General features: G+C 26.8%; 3 protein-coding genes across 5 annotated transcripts in view; 1 reads left to right on the forward strand and 2 right to left on the reverse strand.

Moving 5' to 3' along the window:
- LOC114121952 (uncharacterized) lies at nt 1-2,294 on the forward strand. The gene is made up of 2 exons (XM_027984472.2): nt 1-161; nt 692-2,294. The coding sequence occupies exons 1-2, from the start codon at nt 108-110 to the stop codon at nt 1,730-1,732; spliced, it is 1,095 nt and encodes a 364-aa protein (XP_027840273.1). The 5' UTR covers nt 1-107; the 3' UTR covers nt 1,733-2,294.
- Nucleotides 2,295-6,924: 4,630 nt separating this feature from the next.
- Nucleotides 6,925-9,431, reverse strand: LOC114121951 (mucin-5AC-like). 2 transcript variants are annotated; one of them, XM_027984471.2, is made up of 3 exons: nt 9,306-9,373; nt 8,889-9,219; nt 6,925-8,528 (listed from the first exon to the last, which is right to left on the reverse strand). In XM_027984471.2, the coding sequence occupies exons 1-3, from the start codon at nt 9,354-9,356 to the stop codon at nt 7,192-7,194; spliced, it is 1,719 nt and encodes a 572-aa protein (XP_027840272.2). In that variant the 5' UTR covers nt 9,357-9,373; the 3' UTR covers nt 6,925-7,191. The 2 variants fall into 2 exon arrangements, with proteins under 2 accessions (XP_027840272.2, XP_027840271.2); XM_027984470.2 differs by having other exon boundaries at nt 6,925-9,219; nt 9,306-9,431.
- A 9,403-nt stretch (nt 9,432-18,834) lies between these two features.
- Nucleotides 18,835-23,064, reverse strand: part of LOC114121942 (mRNA export factor GLE1-like) — a 37,629-nt gene continuing 33,399 nt past the window's right edge. For both annotated transcript variants that reach the window (XM_027984458.2, XM_050207748.1), the window contains 4 exons: nt 20,969-22,174; nt 20,710-20,862; nt 19,908-20,088; nt 18,835-19,807 (listed from right to left, as the gene is read on the reverse strand). In XM_027984458.2, the coding sequence (XP_027840259.2) occupies nt 19,939-20,088; nt 20,710-20,862; nt 20,969-22,174 (1,509 nt within the window). In that variant the 3' untranslated portion in view covers nt 18,835-19,807; nt 19,908-19,938. The remainder of the gene's footprint in view (nt 19,808-19,907; nt 20,089-20,709; nt 20,863-20,968; nt 22,175-23,064) is intronic.

Genomic DNA, 23,064 nt, shown 5'->3' on the forward strand with positions numbered 1-23,064 from the left:
ACCCAAATAAGTGCAATCGAGCAAATCAGTTAGTGCGTAGCAAAACTCTGTCGTACGATTTAAAAAATATTGAATTTACTATACTACCCATATAAATTGTATGAACGATGTCTAGTTTGACATTTTTTTTAGCAGTAGTTGTTTCGTTGCAGATCGCGCAGGTATTTAATATAAACAATACGAAATGATCCGTTTAATTTAAAACACTTATTATTTCAGAAGAAGCCAACGTTTTTGAAATTTTTTTTTTATAATTTTAAGTTGTTACAAAAAAATATTTTTAGAAAAACATCAAAGATTTTTTATTTTTATTGTATTTTTAAGTTTTTAATCTTTTGATTGACAATATACATTTTCAATTTCATACTCTGAATCAGAATATTATTTAAAGTATTTCTATCTTAAAAATCAAATTTCGGTAAAATAGTTTATTAATTATAATTTATAAATATTTAAAATTTAAATGCAACAAATGTATATTGTCACTAATAAAAGTTTAAATATATTAAAATATATTAAAAGTATAATTTTTAGAAAAATATTTTTAACGATTTAAAATTATGTAAAAACATTAAGTTTTTTAAATGCTAATACTTTTCGAAATATTGAGTGACACCATAAACGGACTAAATAATACTTTATAAAGTGTTATTGTTTTATAATATTGTTCACTGTTTTTATATGTATATAGGATGGCGTCCATTCGTGTGTACTGCGAAGTCACAAGGAAAAGGTTGTTGGTGTACAACCCGGGTGTTCTATTCCTGGTGCCGCCGATCCAACTTCAGCAAATTCGCGCCACACAGTAGCTCCGTGTGCGACACCAAAACACGGACATCAATACCCCGACGTGTTAAATAAAATTCCAAGTATTTCACCAGTTTCGTTTAAATCTTCACTACTAATTCCAACTACTGTAGTCACACCTCCGCCGGTCACGATACCGCAGTATTTAACTCCTGTTTCTGGCATTTCCAGTAACGACAGAATCCTTTTAGATCTTTTGCTCGAGTATTTAGCTACACAGGAAGCATCACATCGGCTACCTTTGCCATCATCGAGCTCACCATTTCGTACTCCTAAGCCTGCAAGTTTGCCTGTAGTATTAACGCCTACTCCTTATCCTTCAACGCCTAACCAGCAGAATATCCCGGTTGACCCACAACAGATCCTTTCACTTTTGTTGTCTGTTTCAGGACCCGGCTCCGATTTAATAAATCCTGCAGTCCCCTCAGATCGTTTACTTCCTTCTTTGTCATCCACTCCGGCGGCACATATCACTGCTCCACCCCCCGGCGTCATCGCCGTACCAAACGCTAAAATCGAAGCAACAGCAGCAGCAGCAATAGAATCAGCAGCAATAGTGCCTGTCGACGTCCCGAAATCAACATCTTTACCAGAAACTACATCTACCATATCCGAACCGTCGAGCACATCTCCAGCGACAGACTCCAATAATGTATCTGCGAACGCTGCAGTCCAGTCATCGGATCCCGGGTCGGCTGACGTTGCTGCTGTAGCTCCTGTTAACTCATCGTCTGACTCGTCTATAGTTGCACCAGAAACTTCCGGTACTGCATTAGAACCTGCAGCGAGCCCAGCGCCAGCTCCGGCTCCAGTCTCAAACACTGTACCCGCAGCCGATTCCGTCTCCCCATCAACTTCCGCCGTCGAATCATTAGAACCACTTTCGCAACCTCCATCCAATAATACGACGCCAAGCATAGTATAAATTACAATCAACAACGATTACGTGTTCTCCATCAATAGTTTAAACACACTTGGTACACTTTCGATTTTCGTATGTATATAGCATAGTATACATTTTATACATAGTTTAATACAAATATGTATTTGTAATGTATAGTTATTGACTAAAGAGTCTTATTGAATAAATTTTTAAAAAAAAAATATATATATAGGTATCTAAGAAAATGATAATATTCGTATTTTACATGAGTGAGGTACATTTTTTTTAAATTAAGTAAAATTGAAATTATATTTTTTATTTTAAATGTGAGTGCCTATATGATTTTATCGTAAGTATACATAATATACTTACCTATCCAGAGTACCAAAATTGTTACAAATAATTTGTATATATGAATTAATAAATAATAATGAAAATATATTTTGTTGATTTAACAAGCAACTTAATTTAAATTTTAAATTGTTTTTTTATGTTATCAATTTTAGAACTTAAACTATTAATGTATACATATTATAAAATTTGAATACATATATTATGTTGAAATATTTTATGAAATAAAAATAAAGTAAACTACTGATAGAAATCACTGATTATTGCTTACGAGTTAAGAATAAATAATAACTAATAAGTAACGATTAGTGTATAATTTGTTTGTTATACAATTTAAATTATATATTTTCTATTTTTCGACAGTAGTTTTGAGGTCTAGTTATAGAAAAGCTTTAAGAAATTAATAACGTGATTACATTGTTATATATGCTATTTAATGATTTGTAAACAAACTAATTATCAATAATGTATCATTTAATCTACTTAAATGAATACACTCAGAATGATTCGAACAATAAGTATTTGCGTTCTGAGTTATAACATATGTGTAATATGTATGATCATTACTCATTATTAAGTAATCAGATTAACCGAAAATTATGTTATATTCAAATTAAATATTACAAAACTCTTATTTTAGTTTATTAAGATTAATTAATAGTAACTAATAACCTATATACTATGTCGGATAAATTATATACTTGGAGGCTTTCCAAGATCCCTTCCACACTATGGATAATATAATATTTTTATTACACGGTGACGCCAAAATTCATTCCAAGTCTTGCTGCAAAATTACACATGTACACATAGACACATTATTTTTTTCAGGCTGAAGATCCTTCACCCAGTGGATCATTATGACGTATAAGTATAATGGATGCTGTACTTAATTTAGGTAAATGATTCCGTGGCGAACGATGGCAGTTCGTAAGATAAAGAATAGAAGTTATAGACTTTTTTATATAAATACAATAGTACATATTTTACATTCACAAATTAATGCAATTTTTCCCGTATTTTAGTATAACAAATTCACTGTTACCTTCAAACACAAATTTTATTTTTGAGAAATTACCATTTGAAAGTTAAAAGTGACATAATAAATAATTAATTTTCAACTACCTAATATATATATTAATTAAATGTGTGGGTAAAATTTGGACAATCCAAAAATGTAGACCTAGAATACTGCCATATATTTTTGAGTAACAATTAAACTATTTATATCTAAATTATAAAAGTAATTGCACTATAATTTTTACTTTTAAGTTCTGTATTATTTAGATGAAAAATCTTCATGAAACTAATAAAAACTTTTCCTTGATCAAGCAAACCACTAAATAATTTAACAATAAAAACCATAACATTTGTAACAAATACAAAATAATTATTTTCTAATCAATTTGAATAATTTTGAAATCGATTTATTAAAGTTTTAAAAAATTTTTCTATAGTGTATTGACTTAACAATTAGGTAGTGAATATATTTTTTTTCCATAGATATTCGTTGTTTTAGGTTTTTCTTTTGGTTGAAATAATAATTATAATGGTTTCATCTTATAAACTAGTTGTGGATAAAATATGTAGGCTAGTATTAATATTTGCGAACACTGGTTTCGTTAACTAAACACTAATTGCGGACATCAAGTTAATAAAAACTATATTATGACTCGCGTACACAAATATTTCCCTTTACCACTTTTTCAAGACAAAATACCATAAAAAAAAAAAATAATAAATAAAAATATTTATGTCTTACAAAAGTACAATCTTAATTTATTCTTAAAATGTTTTTTATAAATAATTTGTCATCATAGATTGTAAATGGTTAATACATTTAATAGATTTTGTAGCAAAATTATTTTTAAAACACCCTGTATAAATGTTAATCTATTTATTTCAACACTTAAATATTGCAATATTTGGTTATAGATGAACGCCTCGTATTTGAAAGTTTATTTTGTTCGCTTTAAATATTAAAATTAATGATTGGAAATTTCTCCGCAGTTCGTATGTTACCCCTTTAGGTCTCATCCGCAATTCACATGGTTTTTATTACTTTGTATGTAATTAGGAAACATTTATAATAATAGGTAATAATATTAAGCTCGTTTTTAAAAAGTTCATATGCTTATCTAAACCAATTTATTTTAAGTGAAATTAGAAAATTTTTCACAGACAATTCCTACACAACTAATGTGACTGTATTCAGCGGAATAGGACACTTTTTTAGTCAAATTTTTCTTACCTTCAACATCAATATTTTTTTTAAAAAGCATTTGAGTATGAAATTATTGTTAATTCATTTTGTATAGCGTGTAATAAAATAAAATTAATTGCCAAACATTTCAAAAAATAAATAAAAATTTTTTATTGTTAATCGATCATCTTGTTGATACAGTAAAAGTACAGTAGATATGATAATACAAATAATTGAATAATAATTAATAATAATTAAAATAGATAAAGTAAAACTAATATTAAGTATAAGTACCTACTACTGAGTAACGGCCTGCTTTGGGTGCGTTTGTGTACATGGATAATAATGTATTATTATTTATTATTTACGTTCATGTGTATTACATCAAACATTATAGCAAACCACCGACTACCCAAAAACATGTGTTTTTTATAACATAAGTTTATGGTATATCTGTAGACACACACTACTGTGGGTATGAATTTATATTGTGTAAACTGCTTATTATTCAAATCTCACGAAAACCATTTTTTCTGACATTCAGTATATGAGTTAAATAAATGTATATAATATATAAGTTATGTAACCACTGAGGTTTATCTTATTTATTATTTTCAAAATTGATATACAACTATAAATTACAATAAATGTAATTTTTACTCAAATATAGTTATTTTAAATTATATATATATATATATATGTATATATTATATGATATGTGTGTGTGTATATTAAATTGAATTGTTTTAATTTTTTATTACATATGTTATATTTCATGTACAGATTTATCATTTATGATCTATGGATAGCAAACAACATGATGATCTAGATAGATACAAAACTGTTTACGTATTCATGTCACAACGCTCTTTTTGTGTACCTAATTTATGTCTATTTAAATATTTAACTTTTTATGGTATTTTTTTATGTATTGTATTGATAAAAAATAATTTTCTTAATACAAAAGTTTGAAAATTAAATACAATATTCTTCGTGACTTATGAGTTGTTTTTAAGTTAAAAAACATCGACATAATTATATATTTTTTAAATAATATACATTTTTATTTTTGTTTGTATACTACAATAAACAGAAAACTGAAAAATAGTTTGTCGTTTTAACTCGTTTTCGAAATATGACTATAGGTCTTGAGCATAGATTTGTATGCAACTTTATATTTATTTATTTTCGTATTTTTTTTTTTTTTTTTACTTTTATAATTACAAATAATCATTAAGAATCACACTAATTTATATTTTTTAACAAATGTTATTTTACATATTTATTGACTGTAATCAAATATTATTTGAATAAAATTGTATATTTCAATGACAATTCTGCAAAAAAATTAGTCAGTCGTTGAACGAAGCTATAATACTGTATTATTAATATACGTCACCCATAGCTATGACTAGAGAGGCTATATAATATATAATATATAGGCTCTCTAGCTATGATAATTGACGTTTATGATATGTGTGTTAAGGATCTTTTTTAATTAATTAGAAGAGAAAATTAATGTTATTCTTGGTCCCAAATTCTAAAAGCGCAACTTTAAAATCATAAATAAATAATGTTATGTCTAAGAATACAGAAATAAAAGTATTACTCAAAATTAATAAAGTATTATTAGAAATTTAAACGGAGAAATTTGACTTAATGAAATTTATCAAGACTTATAAAATATATAAAGTCAACAACTTCAACGATTCTAAACGATTATTTTCAATTGACAAGTATTTATTAACGAACAGCTGTAATAGCTTTACCAAGAAAACATTGAATACTAGTCATTATAATTTAATTAAAGAATGAAAAAGGCGATTATATCTACAATTACTTGAACAATAATTTGTACTCATTTATTTTTTTTAAATAAAGGTTAAAATATGTTTTTTTATTGTACATATTTATTTCATAGGTATTAATAAACTTACCTTTTTGTACTAATTTAAATTTTAAAATTTTAATATGATTATTATTATATATATTTTTCATTTTATATTTGATCTTTATTTTCATAATTTTTAGTACATATTTATATGGCATGTTTCAATACTTTTTGTGCATTAAAATATTAATTATAACTATTGACTTACAAACTATAATGCATACTACAAAACGCCAAGTGGTTTTTCGTTTAAAAAAATCATGTTTATATTGAGTTTTTATTAACGAAGCATTGATAAAAAGAAAAATATTCATCTTACGGTGTAATTAAATTCAAGGTAACTTAAACTTAAATAAACTAATTGAAAAAACACAATTTTTTTCATTTATAAAATATAATATTTTAAGGTGGTTCTTTTTTAATATAACTGATAAAGTTATATAGTATTAGTAATCATATTATACTGCAGCAATTCTGTACAGTGGATACAATATTACTGGTTAGCAATTATGTAGGTACTATATTGAACTAATGTTACAATAATATATTGATATTATAATCAACTGGTACCTAATAATTAGTGTTTAATAACTCATTTATTTGACTCCTACAACAGTTCTGCGTAAAGTTTTAATAATTTATAATTTATATTAATTGATATTTTAAGTTTTCACTTTTAAATGTTTAAAAGAATTATTGCTTATAACTTAATTTATTTAAAAAATATTTACCAAAGATTAGATAAAATATAAATGTTTAAGCACAATTTGGAATGATAAATTATAGGTATTATTTTATACTCCTGATTATATATTTTATTTCAAACAAACAATAAATAACATAATTAAATAAATAATAAATTTAGCATATTATTCATGATTATTTTACATAATATACTAAAACGAAAATATACTCAATCGTTATTATAATTTATAACAACTATATAGGTAATATTACAAAATTAATTGTTCCTAACTTATATATAACTTTTTATAATTTCTATAACAGTCGGTTGTTGTTTAATACCAAATTGTATACTAAATAGTATAATTTAAATTAATTAGACGGCGGGTGATAAATATGCTTACAACCAGAACTTAATTTAGTAGATGATAGTGAACATGGTAATGGTAATGGTAAATGTGGTGTATGCGGTCGTACAATATTTTGGAGACATGGGTTAACACCAGTTGACGGCAAACTAGACAACTGAAGGTCTTTATGTTTCGAACGGCATAGGTCAATATTCGATGACGGTGATGTAGGATATGGGATAGGTATTGGAGCTAAATGTTGTACTCGTTCCGGAAATGATTTTACATTTTGTAACGGTGTAATAATAGGGCTTTGAATTAGACTAGGAAAAGATGGTTTTAAACCGGATTTAAGACTAGGAAATTTATTTAAAGTACCTGGCAATGAGGTGATTGGTGGTATACAAGGAACAGATGATATTTGAGTAGTATTTAATGTAGAACTGGAATATGAGGTTGATGATGGTGAACATGGAATAATGGACGTTTTTGAAGCATTGTAAGAGGTAAAAAGCTTGATTAAAATATTGTTGAGTTCCTGATTTTTACTTATTAATATATTTTGATTGTTGTCGGAGGCAGGAGCTGAATCGAATGTATTATTTGATGATACATTAGAATTTAACTCTGATAGTGGTCTATTAACAGTAGACGTTAGTATTGGATTAGAGGTAGAAGAAACGATTGAAGTGGTATTTAATTTAGCCCGAAGAAGTGGAACTAACGACGAAAATGGAATTGAAGTAGAAGTTCGATTAGATAACAAATTTTTAATAACTAGTTTTATAAATTCTGGATTAAAGCCCGAAGATATACCTGACGCAGGTGTAGGTGTCAAAGATGTCAGTATTTGTTGAAGAGGAGAAATCGTACCATTTGACTGATTATTTAATACATTCGGTAAACAAGAACTTTTTGTTGACTCAGATGATGATGATGAACAAGCAGGTGAAATAGTATGTAGTTTTTTATCCGGAGCAGGAACAGAAGTTACGTTTGGCATGTGTACGTCATAAGTTTTAGTTGGTATTAAAGGAGAAGAACCCATTTGTGCTTTATTGGACAGTAATAGTGTCAATAAAAGATTTATAAAAGTTGGGTTATAACCAGAAAATAAAGATGGAGTAGAAGTTGGGGTTACTTCTGGTAGTGAAACTGGTAAATTACTTTCAGCTGGAAATTCTTCAGGTGCCGTTTCTGATCCATGTTCTAAAAATGATGCTGGGGGCTTCTCAGAAACTGGTAACGGAAGTACTTCATGAACTGGATGATTAGGTGGAGGGGTTGAATCACGTGGCACACCTGGTAATACACTCAATGATGGCACGGCAGGGTGTGATATAGAACACGGTTTTGTACCTGGAACCACGTTTTTGTTCAAAGTTGGCTTAAACAAAATACATGGTGGTAACAAAGGCGTCGGCTTAGAATCAGATAAAGATGAATGCGGTGAAACTAAAGACGACTTATTGAGCAAAAAATTTATGATGTCAGTATTAGTTGCAGTATCAATTTCATATGGCGACTTTGGAATCGGAACGGTAATAGACTGGACAGTATCACACGACGGGTTAGGTAAAATACTTGAAGAGCTTGAGGAGGAGCCTGACGCACATGGTAAAGATGTTGTAAGTGGCTTTGAACCAGACGCGGGCAATTGTGCTGCATTTGATGTAGATGGAGAGGGTAAAGTTGATTTATCAAAAGTTGGTGCTTTACCTGCCTGTAAACTGTATGCTGGAGACGACAAAATTTGAATTATAGAATTTAAAAGGTCCGTGTTATTAGTAAGTGCCAATGGTGTGGGTGATATTAATGGCGTTGATCCTGATAAATCTGGAGAAAGGGTTGGTGTAGAAGATATGGCTGGTGCATGAACACTCGATGAACAAGAACTCGGGTTGGCCGAAGAATCACAAGGAGGAGATATTGTTTGCGGCTTCAAAACCGGTGTGAGATGTAGTGTAGAAGTTGAATCAGACGTTGACGACAAACACGGGTGAGATGAACCATGTTTATGACTTCGCAAAGAACATGAAAATACACTATCCTAAATCACACCAAATACATGTTTCAATAAAATGTTATATTTTTTTTTTATAATAAAAAAAAATTAATTTAAATAATATTCATTACCTTAGCAACCAATGTCAAAAATACTGTGATAAAAATCTTTAAGCCAGCCATAATATTATTGAAGTCGTATACAGTTATTCTGTAGTACACGAACTGTTACTAAAAATTATATTTCTTAGGGTTTATATACCATTAAATATCGATAAAATAAATGTTATCTAAGCACGTTATTACAACATCAAAAATATATCCAGTAAACATTATATTTTATCAAGGTGTCAAATATAATAATTGTGGAATAACTCAAAATATACATATTTATGCAACACTACAACAGTTGAGATTAAACCAAGGATACAACATAATATAATCAAATAATCAAATCTTATATTAAATATTAATGAATTGTTTTTTGTTCACAATAAGATAAATAAAATATAGGTAAGTACGTAAGAATATAACAAAATATCGGGAAACGCTGATGTATTGTGGGTTAGGTATATCTTGTCATTGAGTACATCGCTGTTATGGATTTGTTAAATTGAATTTAATAATATGATTAATTATTGCAAACAAAATATAATTGAGCATAAACGATCTATCAACCGTTATAATAATAACTAATAATAATTTTTGTTATTACTTAAAACTTAAGTCAATACGAAGTAAATTAGACCAGTTTAAATAGGTTAGTGGTATAAATTATAGCTTAAAATTAACCTTAATATTTTTTGAATCCTATTGAGTATAATAAATAATAACATTCATAGTTGCAAGAGTTTCAACTACTTAAATAATAATAATATATTTTAGTAAAATTAGAAATTATATTATAATTTTTGAATACAAACAAAAAAATAATTAAAAATATTGTTTTTGTTTAAATATTCAATTTAGTCGAAATTCGTAGTTGAAATGTCTGAAAAAAAATATTATGGTAGGTAATATTATACTAATATGTAATTTTTGATATTTTTAGGTTTTTGTAAAAAAAAAAGTAATAAGAAACTTGTAGTTTAATTTTCAATAGCTAATATAAATAATTATATATATTTTTAACTAAAAAATAATTTGCACATTTTCTTGTTAAAATTTTAACTTTAGTCACCAATATAAAAAAAATAGGACCCATGTAATATTTTTAAAAAAGCTATACGTAAAACATATGAAGATCATTGTATTAATTTTTTTAAATAGGTATACTCCGAGCATAAACATTTTTATCGATATTTATATAAAAATAATATTATATTATATAAATATAGTTAATTATATAAAATATTATTATTATATACTATAATAATATATTTTTTTCAGGGGAGTCCAGAGAAAAATAGTACACTTACCATAAATAAAATTTAAGACATCAGAAGTTTAAAACATTATTATTTTTATTATCTAACTAGAGGGGAGCCGTGACCCTCCCCAGCCACCCTTATGGGCGCTCTTGATAATAAGTAATTAAAATAAAATGAGCAAAAATCTTATACATCATGTATTAAACATTAAAGCATTTTATAACTTCTGAAGATATGAGTATCAATATAAAAAACACAAACCTACATACATGCAGACACACACTTTTAAAGGCGTTACATTTATTACTCCACTCAGAACCTAACAAGAAACACGAAAAATCACGATTTTCTTAATAACCATAATAAATTTATACTTTTCAGTATAGGACCGTACATTGTTAAATTGAAACAAACGCCTTTAAACATATGATATTTTAAAGTTAATTCGAAAAAACATTATTAAACAAATCGGATTTTTAAAATAATTTTTGAATACATAGTATTTGATACATTAATATTTAGTGTAGACAAGACGTTTACTTTAGATACTTGAAATAGTTAATTTTAAAAAACGTGATGTAAATGTTTTGTAACCACTACAGCTTGACGTTTAATTATGTATATGTCGTAGGCATATAGTCAAATCAGGCATTTTACTAAATGCCTAGGCATATAATCAAAGAATTTAATTTGTATGCAATTTCACAATCCGCCTAGATATTTATAGTCAAATGCCTGTTTCAAGCCAGGCAAATGATAAAAATGAAACATTTTGTATTATTTTAAGCATTTAACTATATTTTCTATTAATTATCTATTGTTATTTTATGTATATATAAAAAAACAATGTATTATTTATTAATATGTAAAACACGTAGAAATATGAAATATGTTTAATTTCGTATTAATTGGTACTATTGTCTTGAGACTTTAATCATAAGTATATAATATATATAGGTAATAACTAATTAAGTATGATAGATGTAGATGAGTACGAGTATATTATTATTTACCCAATAGTCTTATATAGTACGAGCACTGACCAGTGAATAATTACTATAATATTAAATACTTATTAAATAAAAATAAAAGTTCCATTTATTTTACCTTGGAAAATTAACATAGGTACTTACTTGGTTGTGAGTTATGTTTAAAAAAAAATAATAAATGTTCCAGCAAATGTTACCAAACAATAACATGTTACAAGTATTAATAAATAAGAATTAACAAACATTTGTAATTATTACAATAAATCCTTTTAAATTATTTTTTATACTTGTACTATATTACATCTATAGATGTACTAATTATAATTAGTAATAACCTATATATATACTCGTATATTATATATTTATGATTTAAGTTTTAAAACAATAGTACCGATTAGCACGAAATTAAACGTACCTATTTTACATACTAATAAATAATACATAGTTTTTTTTATATTATATTATATTAATAATATAATTATTTTGACAGTTTACATTTATATGTGATTTTTAAAAAAATTGCAAAATGTCGGCTTCTGAATTACCTAAAATTTTTAAAAATTATATAAGCTATGGAAAAAATGCGTTACACTATACTTTAAGCTTTATTGCACTTTATATAGGTATTCATTTTGTAATTAAAACATTTTAATTAATAATCGTAAGAATTAGTTTATATTTCTGTTACGAAGTTGTAACCAAGGTTGCTCATCATCCGAATCCTAAATTAATATGAAATATTTCAATGAACAGTATTACAGTAAGATAATTGATGAGATATATTTTAAACATAATATATTAACTAATTTTATTTATTAGATTTAAGAAAATGTATTTTCTTATTTACATCGTGCACATTATCAATCATTGAAAAGTAATTTTCGCCACATAGAACTCAATCTAAACTCGTCAATAATTTCTTATATATATTTGCTGTTTGAAATTATAATAAATTATTATGAAATATTTTCATACTTTTGTCGATGAAAATTAATTAACTTTAAATTATTTTCTATTATAATATTCAATTTATATACACCGTTGTTTAAAAATATTATAATGAGTTTCTCGAACATGACGTACTTATAACAACCTATCACGAGCGACAGTCAATAATAATAATATAATATATAGATAATTATTAATTAATAATAATAATATCATTAGTGACCAAAATGAATGTATTAATAAGTGCGTGGTATTTCCGTTCTCCGGTGACAGTATACCTACGTCAGTGCTAAAGTATGACAGTTTCTCGTAATAGGTATTTAATGGTGAGTTAGTATTTTGGCTATAGTTATGGACATAAATTATAAATAAATTAGGAAGGAATTTTTGTGTTTAATTATTTATTTTAAAAATCCAGATTTATAAAAAAAAAAATAAATATTATTTAGATACAACATTTGCAGACCACACAATTACGATGAAATAGGTAGCTGTTTAGTTAGTAGCGTATAGAAAACATCATTTTACAACATCAATTTACAAGTAATTAATTAACTTAAGTATAGTGTATTATAACTTTATAATTTATTAGGGATTATATTTTTTTTAAATTAAATATAGGGAAAACTGAATAGTTGAAATAACTATAATATTTCTACCAATATAATTTAATTGTATTTTTTACCCTATATTATACGTATAGTTGTCCTATGCATAAATATAAATTACAATTACTGATGCGACTATATTATAAACGGGCTCGATCTAACCATAAACTTAGTTTTTCCCGTGTGCAATCGCAACGGGAATAATAATATAATATAGACGATAAAATATTTTTATAATTGAATAAAAATTGTACAACTTTTTTAATAATATAGGTAATTATCAATAATTTAGTCCTTTAGAATAATTGGGCACACGAAAATCGGATAAATTGAGTAATTCGGATCAACCAAACGGTATGTGAACATGACGTGGTAAACGCGGCCCATATCTTACCTACTGTGTAATATACCGATAGCGAATTCGTAATATAGGCTATATAGCTATACGATTAAATAATAGGATATCGTATTAAATGACCGTATTCGTTTAATTCCGTCTCACTATCTGAGCGTCGGTTGTCGAGTGAACTTGATACCATAGCCGATATGTGTGCTGTGTGTCAGTGTAAATATATCGTTGTGAAATTAATACGCTCCGTCGAAATGCATACCTACAACGTTAAGTAAAAACAATTTTAAATTTCCGATTTCGTGCGTTTTAATCACGGCGCGCGTTGCCCGTTAACACGAAATCTGGCCGAGTATTAAGTTATTTCCAACCTCCACGTCGATTTGATTAAATTCGTTTCGTATTGTTATTAAATTATCTTGTACATTGTATAAGTGACCAAAACAATAACAATTTTAATTATTAATCGTCTTATAATGGTCAAAATGTAATATTTTATTGATAAAAAAAACAATAAAAATAAAAATAAATACCTAATTATGGTGTAAAATATTATATTATAATCCTTAAAACGGTTACGAATTTTTTTCATTACTTTAGACTTTACAACAAATGCGGAATGGAGACAGATCGGCACAAGGAGATTCGAAAATCTACAGCTGCCCACATATTTTTGAATAGACAAACTTGTAACAACATCTAATTTACTAAAGCAACCTTGGTTTTGTACAATTTTTAAAAACAGTAACAACAAATTTAACTAATCGCTGTGTTTGACGTATTATTGAAAATTAATAGAAAACAAGGGAAAATTTTAGATCGAAGACAATAAATTATGTTACTACAGTAGCAGCAGCTATTTATAACAAGGAAAAACTGGATTAATTTATATAATTAAAAAAAAAAAAAACATTTTTCTTTACTTAATTAATATATATTTTTAATTGCTATTATAACTTATGAGGAATTTTGTGTTATTAAATCGCTTTTGAATTGCAAAAAAATCGGTAATTTACAAGTAAATATCTAATGTTGTAAAAATTTGAACTTTAAACGCTCATAAAAAATAATTGTCACTTTCAGCTAAACATTTTTTTTTTCAAAGGTGGCGAATCTTATGATGAACTTTAAATTGAATTATCAAAACTTAAATATAAGAAGAAACATTTTTTATAAATGTCTAACAAAAAAGTTTTAAAATTTTAATAATAATGACAAATGTTTGGAATTCATGTCAAGTTCTAGACAAAGCTCACAGTGTGTGCATCTGTGGGTGGCCAAATGCTGTGGCCTTTCCTGCACATTTATATTATTAAGTTTTTAAATAGAACTGTTAATTTGAAATAAATTTTTAATAATTAAACAGTTTTTTTAATAGCTATTATAACTTAGAATTTGGAAAAAAATAGATGTTTAGTCAAAGAATAACAATTTTCATTTAAAAATATTATTTTTGGGTACTTACTTATAACTTTTAAAGCTATAATTATAGTACACATAGTGTATAATTATATTTCATAGAAAAAATTCAATTTTTAAATGCAATGTTTTCGGCAAAAATTAATCAAACGTACAGTATAACTAATAGTAGTATAATTAAATTACTTTAGTACATCATACACTTTACCTATTTATTAGTATTTTAGTCTGTTAGACCGTTTAATATTGAATTTGCCCCTTGTTATAAACGTACGGCTACATATATGCAGAAATGCCTCAAACTTTGCAGCATTCCCAATTGATGAACGCAATCCACTTTTAATAATCTTTAACTTACTTTTTTCACAGTTAACCTGATCAAAAGACATTTGCTGTGTTTTTCAATAGCTGGCATTTTCATGTGCACTCATTGACCATGTTTTGGATTATTTTTGAGATTATCATCAACACTAATTGATGGATATAATAAAAAAATAAATAAACATATTTGTCAACTTGTAAGTATACGTGATACGTATATTTACTATTATAGTGTAACAATATTAGACATATTTATAGTGCAATATGATACTAAACCTTCCAAAATTCCAACATACCAGAACCGGCTCACAATCTTATAATTTCCACCGGCCAAGGAAAACAAATCGCCTCAACTCTGGTAGAATATGACTTTATAATACATAATATATTAATATTATGTAGGAACATAAATAGTTGACAAAATAAATCGTGACACAGAACGCGGTTAACACTTCAATTAGATTAGGTATATATGTATATAATATGTAATATGTATAATAATAAGTAATAACGCTTTATCAAAGTATTATCGGATGTAGAACGTTCAGTTATCTAAAATTATTCGTAGGTATATTATATTGTGGGTATGCGAATGCGATTATTACAAGGCATGTATTCGCTGTACGGCCGCAAAACGACCAACGAGTTTGTTATAATCTGACGATAATAATATTATAAATATATCTCCACGCATGGATAACGCTTTTTTTGTAATACATAAAATACCAAGACTTCTGCAGTATTTTAGTAATTTTTTAGGTATGCTGTCCGAATAAAAATAAAATTATTATCGTCATGATAAATTTAAAATTAGTATTATTTGTACCAACATAATATTATAAATAATAGGTATTCAATAATATTATGTTTATAATTATAATATTAAAATTATAATATTAGGACAACATTAACCGGTTTCGCACGATTTAAGTTCATGGCAAATGGCAAGTACAGTATATATTAATCAAATGGAACCACAATAATTGTTTCGACGATTTTTTTTCCAATAGATATGTCAAAATACGTACCTACAGGGCAATAACAAATTATACTCGGTAGTAAATTTAAACGTTAAAAAAAAATTGCCATTTTTTATATTTCGTAGAAAACGACGATTAATTGTATAGGTTAGCAATAGATAAAAGTTTAAAAATCGTTGTGCACTGTTAATTTTTCAAGGCTAAAAAACATACAGTGGTAATTCATTTTGTTTTATTATGTATAAATAATGTCTAAACATTTAATTTTGAGTACCTAATCAGAATTGTAAAAAACAACGTTAATTCTGCAATATATTTAGTATGAAAAAAAAGATGATAATATTATTATAAACAATAATATTGTTTTGATTGAATAAGTAGGTACTTTAGATTTTTTATTATTTTTTATTTTTAAATTTTTTTTACTGTACCTATTCATTCAGACGTGTGCTACGTATTCATAATATAATTTATACAATTATTATCAACTTACGCAGATACTATGATATTTATGTACGATGTGCTGCATATGCAATAGGAAAAATATACCACTGATTTATTAAATAAATAATTATTAATTATTATAAAGTATTATTTTTAAGAAAATTAGAAATATTATCAAAATTGCAATTTTTAAAATTATTAACGAATATAGTGATAATAAATAGTTGTAATTGTATGTATATATAAGACGCATTTTCATGAGAAATGTTAAACTTTTTATATCATTCTTTTTGGCCTGGCATGCGCCGTTTACCCGACACAGCACAGCACGTCACTGCTGGATACACCATACACTTACAAGAGAAACATCTTATCTTCATAATAATACGGCTCGAAAGCGTTTACTAATATCACTCACAAAAATATAATAAGATGTGAATAAAACAAATAATATAATATATTATATTTACTCTGAGGAATTATTAAATTATCGCTCGCGGACTGGGATATTTACTTCAGTGGCGTGGCTAGACACTTTTTCTTGGGTAGATGGACCTGATATTTTGATGTAATAATAGGATTATCAACGAATATTTTTATTAAAAAATAAAAAGTAGGTAACAGAGTATCTTATATTATGGATAGTAGATACATTTATTGTCCTTATACTATAATATGCATTTATTTAAAATTTTAAAATTAATAGTACCAATACCTATAGTGGTTTTATTATAGACTACAGTCTACACGTTTAATACAATATGAAACATTTATTTTTGGAAAAAAGTGGCTAGGCCACTTATCTACTTAGATCATATGTATATATATTATATATTTAAGGCACAGATGTCTATACCAACGTTCTAGTCGGTCTATATAGAAATCTGTAATCTAAAGATATCTTTGTCCGTGCTAGCACCATCAATCGGGCCTTATCACCTTATCGTGATCACGTATAAGCTTAGTAAGCAGAATAAAGTATTTTGCGTCCAATTACTCCAATTCATCGTGTCCTTTGACCTTTTCTGTTGTACTAAAATTTACTGATTGTTTCTCGCTTATCGGCCGACGTCGCCGCGGACCGGGTGGAATCGTTGCCGACTCAGTAATTTTCCCGATTTCTTTTACTCGTCGCCCGTCTCAACGATAACACTTACGTCCACTCGACCGCGACTTTATTTAAACAAACACGCATTTTTTTTATGTTACGTGTTATATACATTTCTTACCACTATTAATAAGTTTTATACACTGTGTAAGTGAACGGCATTTCTCGTTTGTGCGTCTTCGTTTTCTCGAACTTTAAGGGATTAGCGACATCTTCATGTCTACTCAGATACCTACGATGCATGTAGGTACGCCAAAAGACCACAATGTGAAATGTATTAACTGTAGGTACGCTTGTATCGTGTCAGTTTATCATCGTATACGTTTTAGTAGAAAAAAATATGATGCCGATGTATAAATTGTTTCCGTTGATGAAAAAAAAAAAAATGGAATAATATACATTGTATAACATTTAAAAAAAGTATCCGAGTTAAATTATGTCAAAACTGCACATACCATTTTATCAAACTGTACGAGTGATGACTAATTTGTATACTTATATATTTCTACTTTGTCCTATTGAATAGACTACTAAAGAAAATATTGAGTTATATTGACCATCTAAAATACCATTTGGACATTGAGTAGTACATACATTATTTTACTTATTAACTTATAAGTATGACAACAATTCAATGATTTCTATTCTGATAGTAACTTGCATAGGTACATGCAATAAAGATGACATTAGTATTTTCAATAGCTCATTGGAGAATAAAATATAACATAATAAGAATGTTACGCATATGAAATATGAAAAATCTTGTACCATCAATTATTCAATAAATAAATAATTTATGATAAAAGACGATAAATAATTTATAATTATAAATTTTGTTTAAAACAATAATAATAACTTTTTTTTTTTTAATATTGCTATATTGGTGTTATATTTTCACATTGTATGGTTTAATATTACTATATATATTGGAAATAACTATTGAAATATATATAATAGCATATTTAAATTTTATAACCAAATTAAAATTAATTTGTCATGTAAAATTGTATTATTTATTACTAAATATAACAACATATTGATTATTGAAAACCACTTACATTAAGATATTACATCTTTTAATGAACCTGAAATATATATAACTGCAGTGAATTCATTATAAATAAGCCCTTATCGTATACTTACATCTTTTAAGTTGCTTAAAATTAGTCTATAATATCAAGGATATTTCACTAAATAGTAATTGGTATTGAGTTCGATAAAAAACTAATTGAATATATTATTAAGATATTTATAACTGATGTGTCACTAGAAGAGTTCTGTCTGTAAGTTAAAAATTACACGGTATATTTTTGATAGGTATACCAAATGTAATAGTTTCCAACTTAGGGAAAATTGTTGATTGTGCATCGCACATTTGCACCTTTTTAAATTAAAATAGATTTTTTACCCATAATATTGTAATGAACTCCAATATGTTGAATCAGGTCGAGTGGATGGTTGAAAAGAGTTACAACAAATGTGGTAGTATTTTATGTAATGATTTTATTAAATCGCAAAATAATCATTTTAATTTAATGTAACTTTCAATATATTAAACAACAACAAGATGTGAGTGCAAGAGGTGTGGCTGATAGTACTGTGACACCTCCCCATAAAAAAAAAAGGTTTTTGTTGAAGACAAAAATCTTTCAACTTACAATCGTTAATATTCACTAAGTTACACATTGACATTATAATATAATAGATTAATATTTTATACAATATAACTAATATAATGAACAACATACTGTCCCTTATTAGTTTTACATATTTGATTATTTAGTTACAATAAAATTTGTAAGTAATATCTTTAATATAATTTATAATTTGATTAAAATGTTTTATCTATATAATTAGAATGATTAATAAATGGTATTATAATAAACTTTAGTTCAATATGTATATTTATTTATCCTATGTGCATGATTCCCAAAATTCCATATTTCCTATAATTCGATTGGCTTAACTAGAGTTTTTCAATCCGTAAAAATTGATAACTTCCATCCTTTTAACTTAACTTACACACTCATAATATATAGGTCGTTTGTGTGCATGCTATTTTAAACTGATTTTTGTCATTCTACTTATTTGAAATGCTCTGAAATACAATGAGTTGTATTATTCAAAAATTATTTAGTATTGTATTTTAATTTAAGAAATTAATATATATTTTTACATTTTACTCATTACATACTTACATATTTACATATTTACATTTTAATCTCAGTCTTAGTCATGACTCTTTTGTGGACTGCATGCGTTTGACTGAAGAGCGTCAACTTCAACATCGTTTAATTGCTGTAGTAGATCTTCCGTGTGAGACGAGCAATCAGAATCATTGCTGGAAGTGTATCCATGTAACTGGATCAACTTTTGTTCCTATAAAATTTAAGATATAATATTATATGATTGTAAATAGGGTGAAATGATGACAAAATCTTTAAGTTTGATTCAATTTTGTTTGTACTTGCAATATCCCCACAATGTCACTCGTTATCAAAATATGTAACGTATTTTAAATAATATGTTTACTAATGTATAGTGTACACCAATGGTCTTCAACTTTTTTGACTCACGACCCTTTTTTTACATTTTATGCAACCTATATCAGCTTTGTAGGCCATGAAAAAGAAAAAAAGTAAAAATTGCTCTAAGTCTATTAATATGCTGTGAAAAAGTTCAGATATAACTGAATAGATATAAATTTATATTTTTCTAGGTTGTAATGGTTGTATTTAATTTGTATTACACATAAACAAAAAATGAATGTGATATTTGATTTTGACTGTTTTCTCAGAATAAACTCCACTCTGATTAATTTTAAACAATTAAATTAATTTTTAAACTATTTTAACTTATTAATTAAGTTTGTTATGTATAATTTATGTACCTATTACATTTTTATAACCATAATTTTTTTTATACTTTTTAACAGAAACCTAATCATGACCCGTGAATAGGTTGAAAACCATTGGTATATAATATACTGTACACACATACCGTATCGTCAAATATTTGGTTATACTGTACTGCAGTGTTGTTAAGCGTTGAGTTTTGACTCTTTAACATGTCTATGGTATCGACGGTATCATCATCGGCGGTTGTGGCTGTTCTGATGTCGACATCTTTATCATCGTGGTCATTAGTTATTTGCTGAAAAGCAAAATTTATTAATGTATTATAATTTATAAAATATTTAAGCCATATGCCGGTATGCTATACACATACATATTTATCATATAATGTTTAAAGTACTTACTGATTCAATGGTGATATGATGTTGATCAATATTTTTTTCACTCAGCTCTCGAACCAATTTTTCTTGAGCACAAAGAAGTTCTTTTTCCTCTATTAGAGTTTTAATTCTAATCTCTTGTTCCTTTATCGTATTCTCATATTTACGTATTTCATTCCGATGCTCTTTACCCATCCTTTCATTAACGTCACGTAGACTTTGCATAGCGGTCTCGTGACGTTGATTCTGGCCGTAATTCATATTCTTCAAATCGTTGACTACAATTGTGTGATTCGTATGAATTGCCCTGACTGCTAAACCATGATCCAATTTTAAGTCATTTAACCTCGTTTGATAGTGCAAATGTAATCCTTTGATCTCCGCCTCGTGTTCACTATTTAGTTCTGCCAAAGCCGTCTGATGTTTTTCTATTAATGATTTAATTGCGTCTAGCCTTTTTATTTCAATTTCCGCACGCACGCCTTCTAGGACAGTTTTAAATTCAATGTCTGTCCAGTAATTTTTTGAAGACTCATATTGAAGCCGTATTTTTTCATTTTCCTGACGTAGTTCCTTAATTACCGTATCGTGCTTCTTGCAACGTTTCTCGTTCATCGTGTCATCACACTGCTTCTCTGGCTCATTTTCTTGTTTCGAGTTTTTTTTTTCTGGTTTCGAGGGTTTTTCTTGTTTCTTCTGGTTGTTTTGCAATAGATTTTCTTGGTTATTTTGCTGTTTTTTCTCTAGCTCCTGTCGCTCTTCTGGTTTTTTTTGTTGTTGCTTTTTTAGTTTTTGTTGCTTCTCTTGTTCCTGTTTTTTTACACTATGTTTTTGCTTATCCACGCACACACTTTCAATTGTTTTTTGTTCAGCTTGTAATATCTTAGCTTTATCGTCGTCCTTCCATTGTAAAGCCTTCGCCCAAGCGTTGTTTTCAGCAAATATTGGCTCGATTGGTGTAATGACAATATTTTTGATAGTAGGAAATTCGTTTTTATCCGGCAATAGCTTATGATGTCGCTGTTGTTTTTGTTCTTGTTGGTTCTTTAATTGTTGTTCTTCATCTTTTTTCTGTTGTTGATTTTTCTTATGCTGAAGACTTCGACGTTCACGTTTAGATAAAACAGTAATAAAATTCTCCTCTTCTCTTTGATACTCCATCTTCTGCTTTGAATCACTCTCAATATTATAAAAAGTCGTGCTAGATTTTGACCCACAACTGTTAAAAATCTATAATAAACAAAAAAAAAATGTAAGAATACTCATTTATAATAAATATTTTTAAGATATTAAGTCAAAACTTTTATTTATCATCAAAATATATTGTTTTGTTACTATTTTTTTTTTTAAATATAATTATCAACAATTCATTATACAGTATGAAAATAACAAAAAATTTTTATGAATTTTCAACTACAAAATTACTTGTAAATTTTCGAAATTTTGACATATTTCATAAAACTTTAATCATTAAACTGTTAAAAAAATAATTGATTTTTGATTTTTTTTTTTTTTTTTTTGAACTACAATAAAAACAACTTATAAGAAACCTTGTATAAAATTTTTAAGTGTTTTTGGGCAGATACTCAAGATTTTTTTATCAACATTCAAAAAAAAAAAAAAAAAATTGAAAAATCGAAAATTTCAGTTGTCTAAATAGCTCACAAAAGCCATAATATTTTGATAATTTAACTATGTAGATAACACTATGTATGATGTACTTAACATTTCAAGTATTTTCTGCGATTTGTTATTGAGTTACAACTATACAAAACAATCAATTTTGTCGAAAACTACTGGAAACTTATTATTTTTAAGTACCTCTATAAAGTAGGTACTAAGGATATTTACTTTACCATCGGAAACCTACCATGACGTTTTAAATTGAAGCATTATTTCGACAAGTTATTATTATTATAAGTTATTGTCTGAAAAATCAATGGATTCAAGTTTAATTTATACAAAATCAAATTTTAACTGTTACCCATTATGATCGAAAATCTTAAAAAATCAGATATGATTTTAATAGATGTAATTAACTCAAAACGATAAAAGAATTGCTGTATTTAAAACAATTTAAAATTATAGATATTAAAATTAAAATAATCTAATAATAAGTT

The sequence above is a fragment of the Aphis gossypii genome, chromosome X (genome assembly GCF_020184175.1).
Source record: "Aphis gossypii isolate Hap1 chromosome X, ASM2018417v2, whole genome shotgun sequence".
NCBI classification, from domain to species: Eukaryota; Metazoa; Arthropoda; class Insecta; order Hemiptera; family Aphididae; genus Aphis; species Aphis gossypii.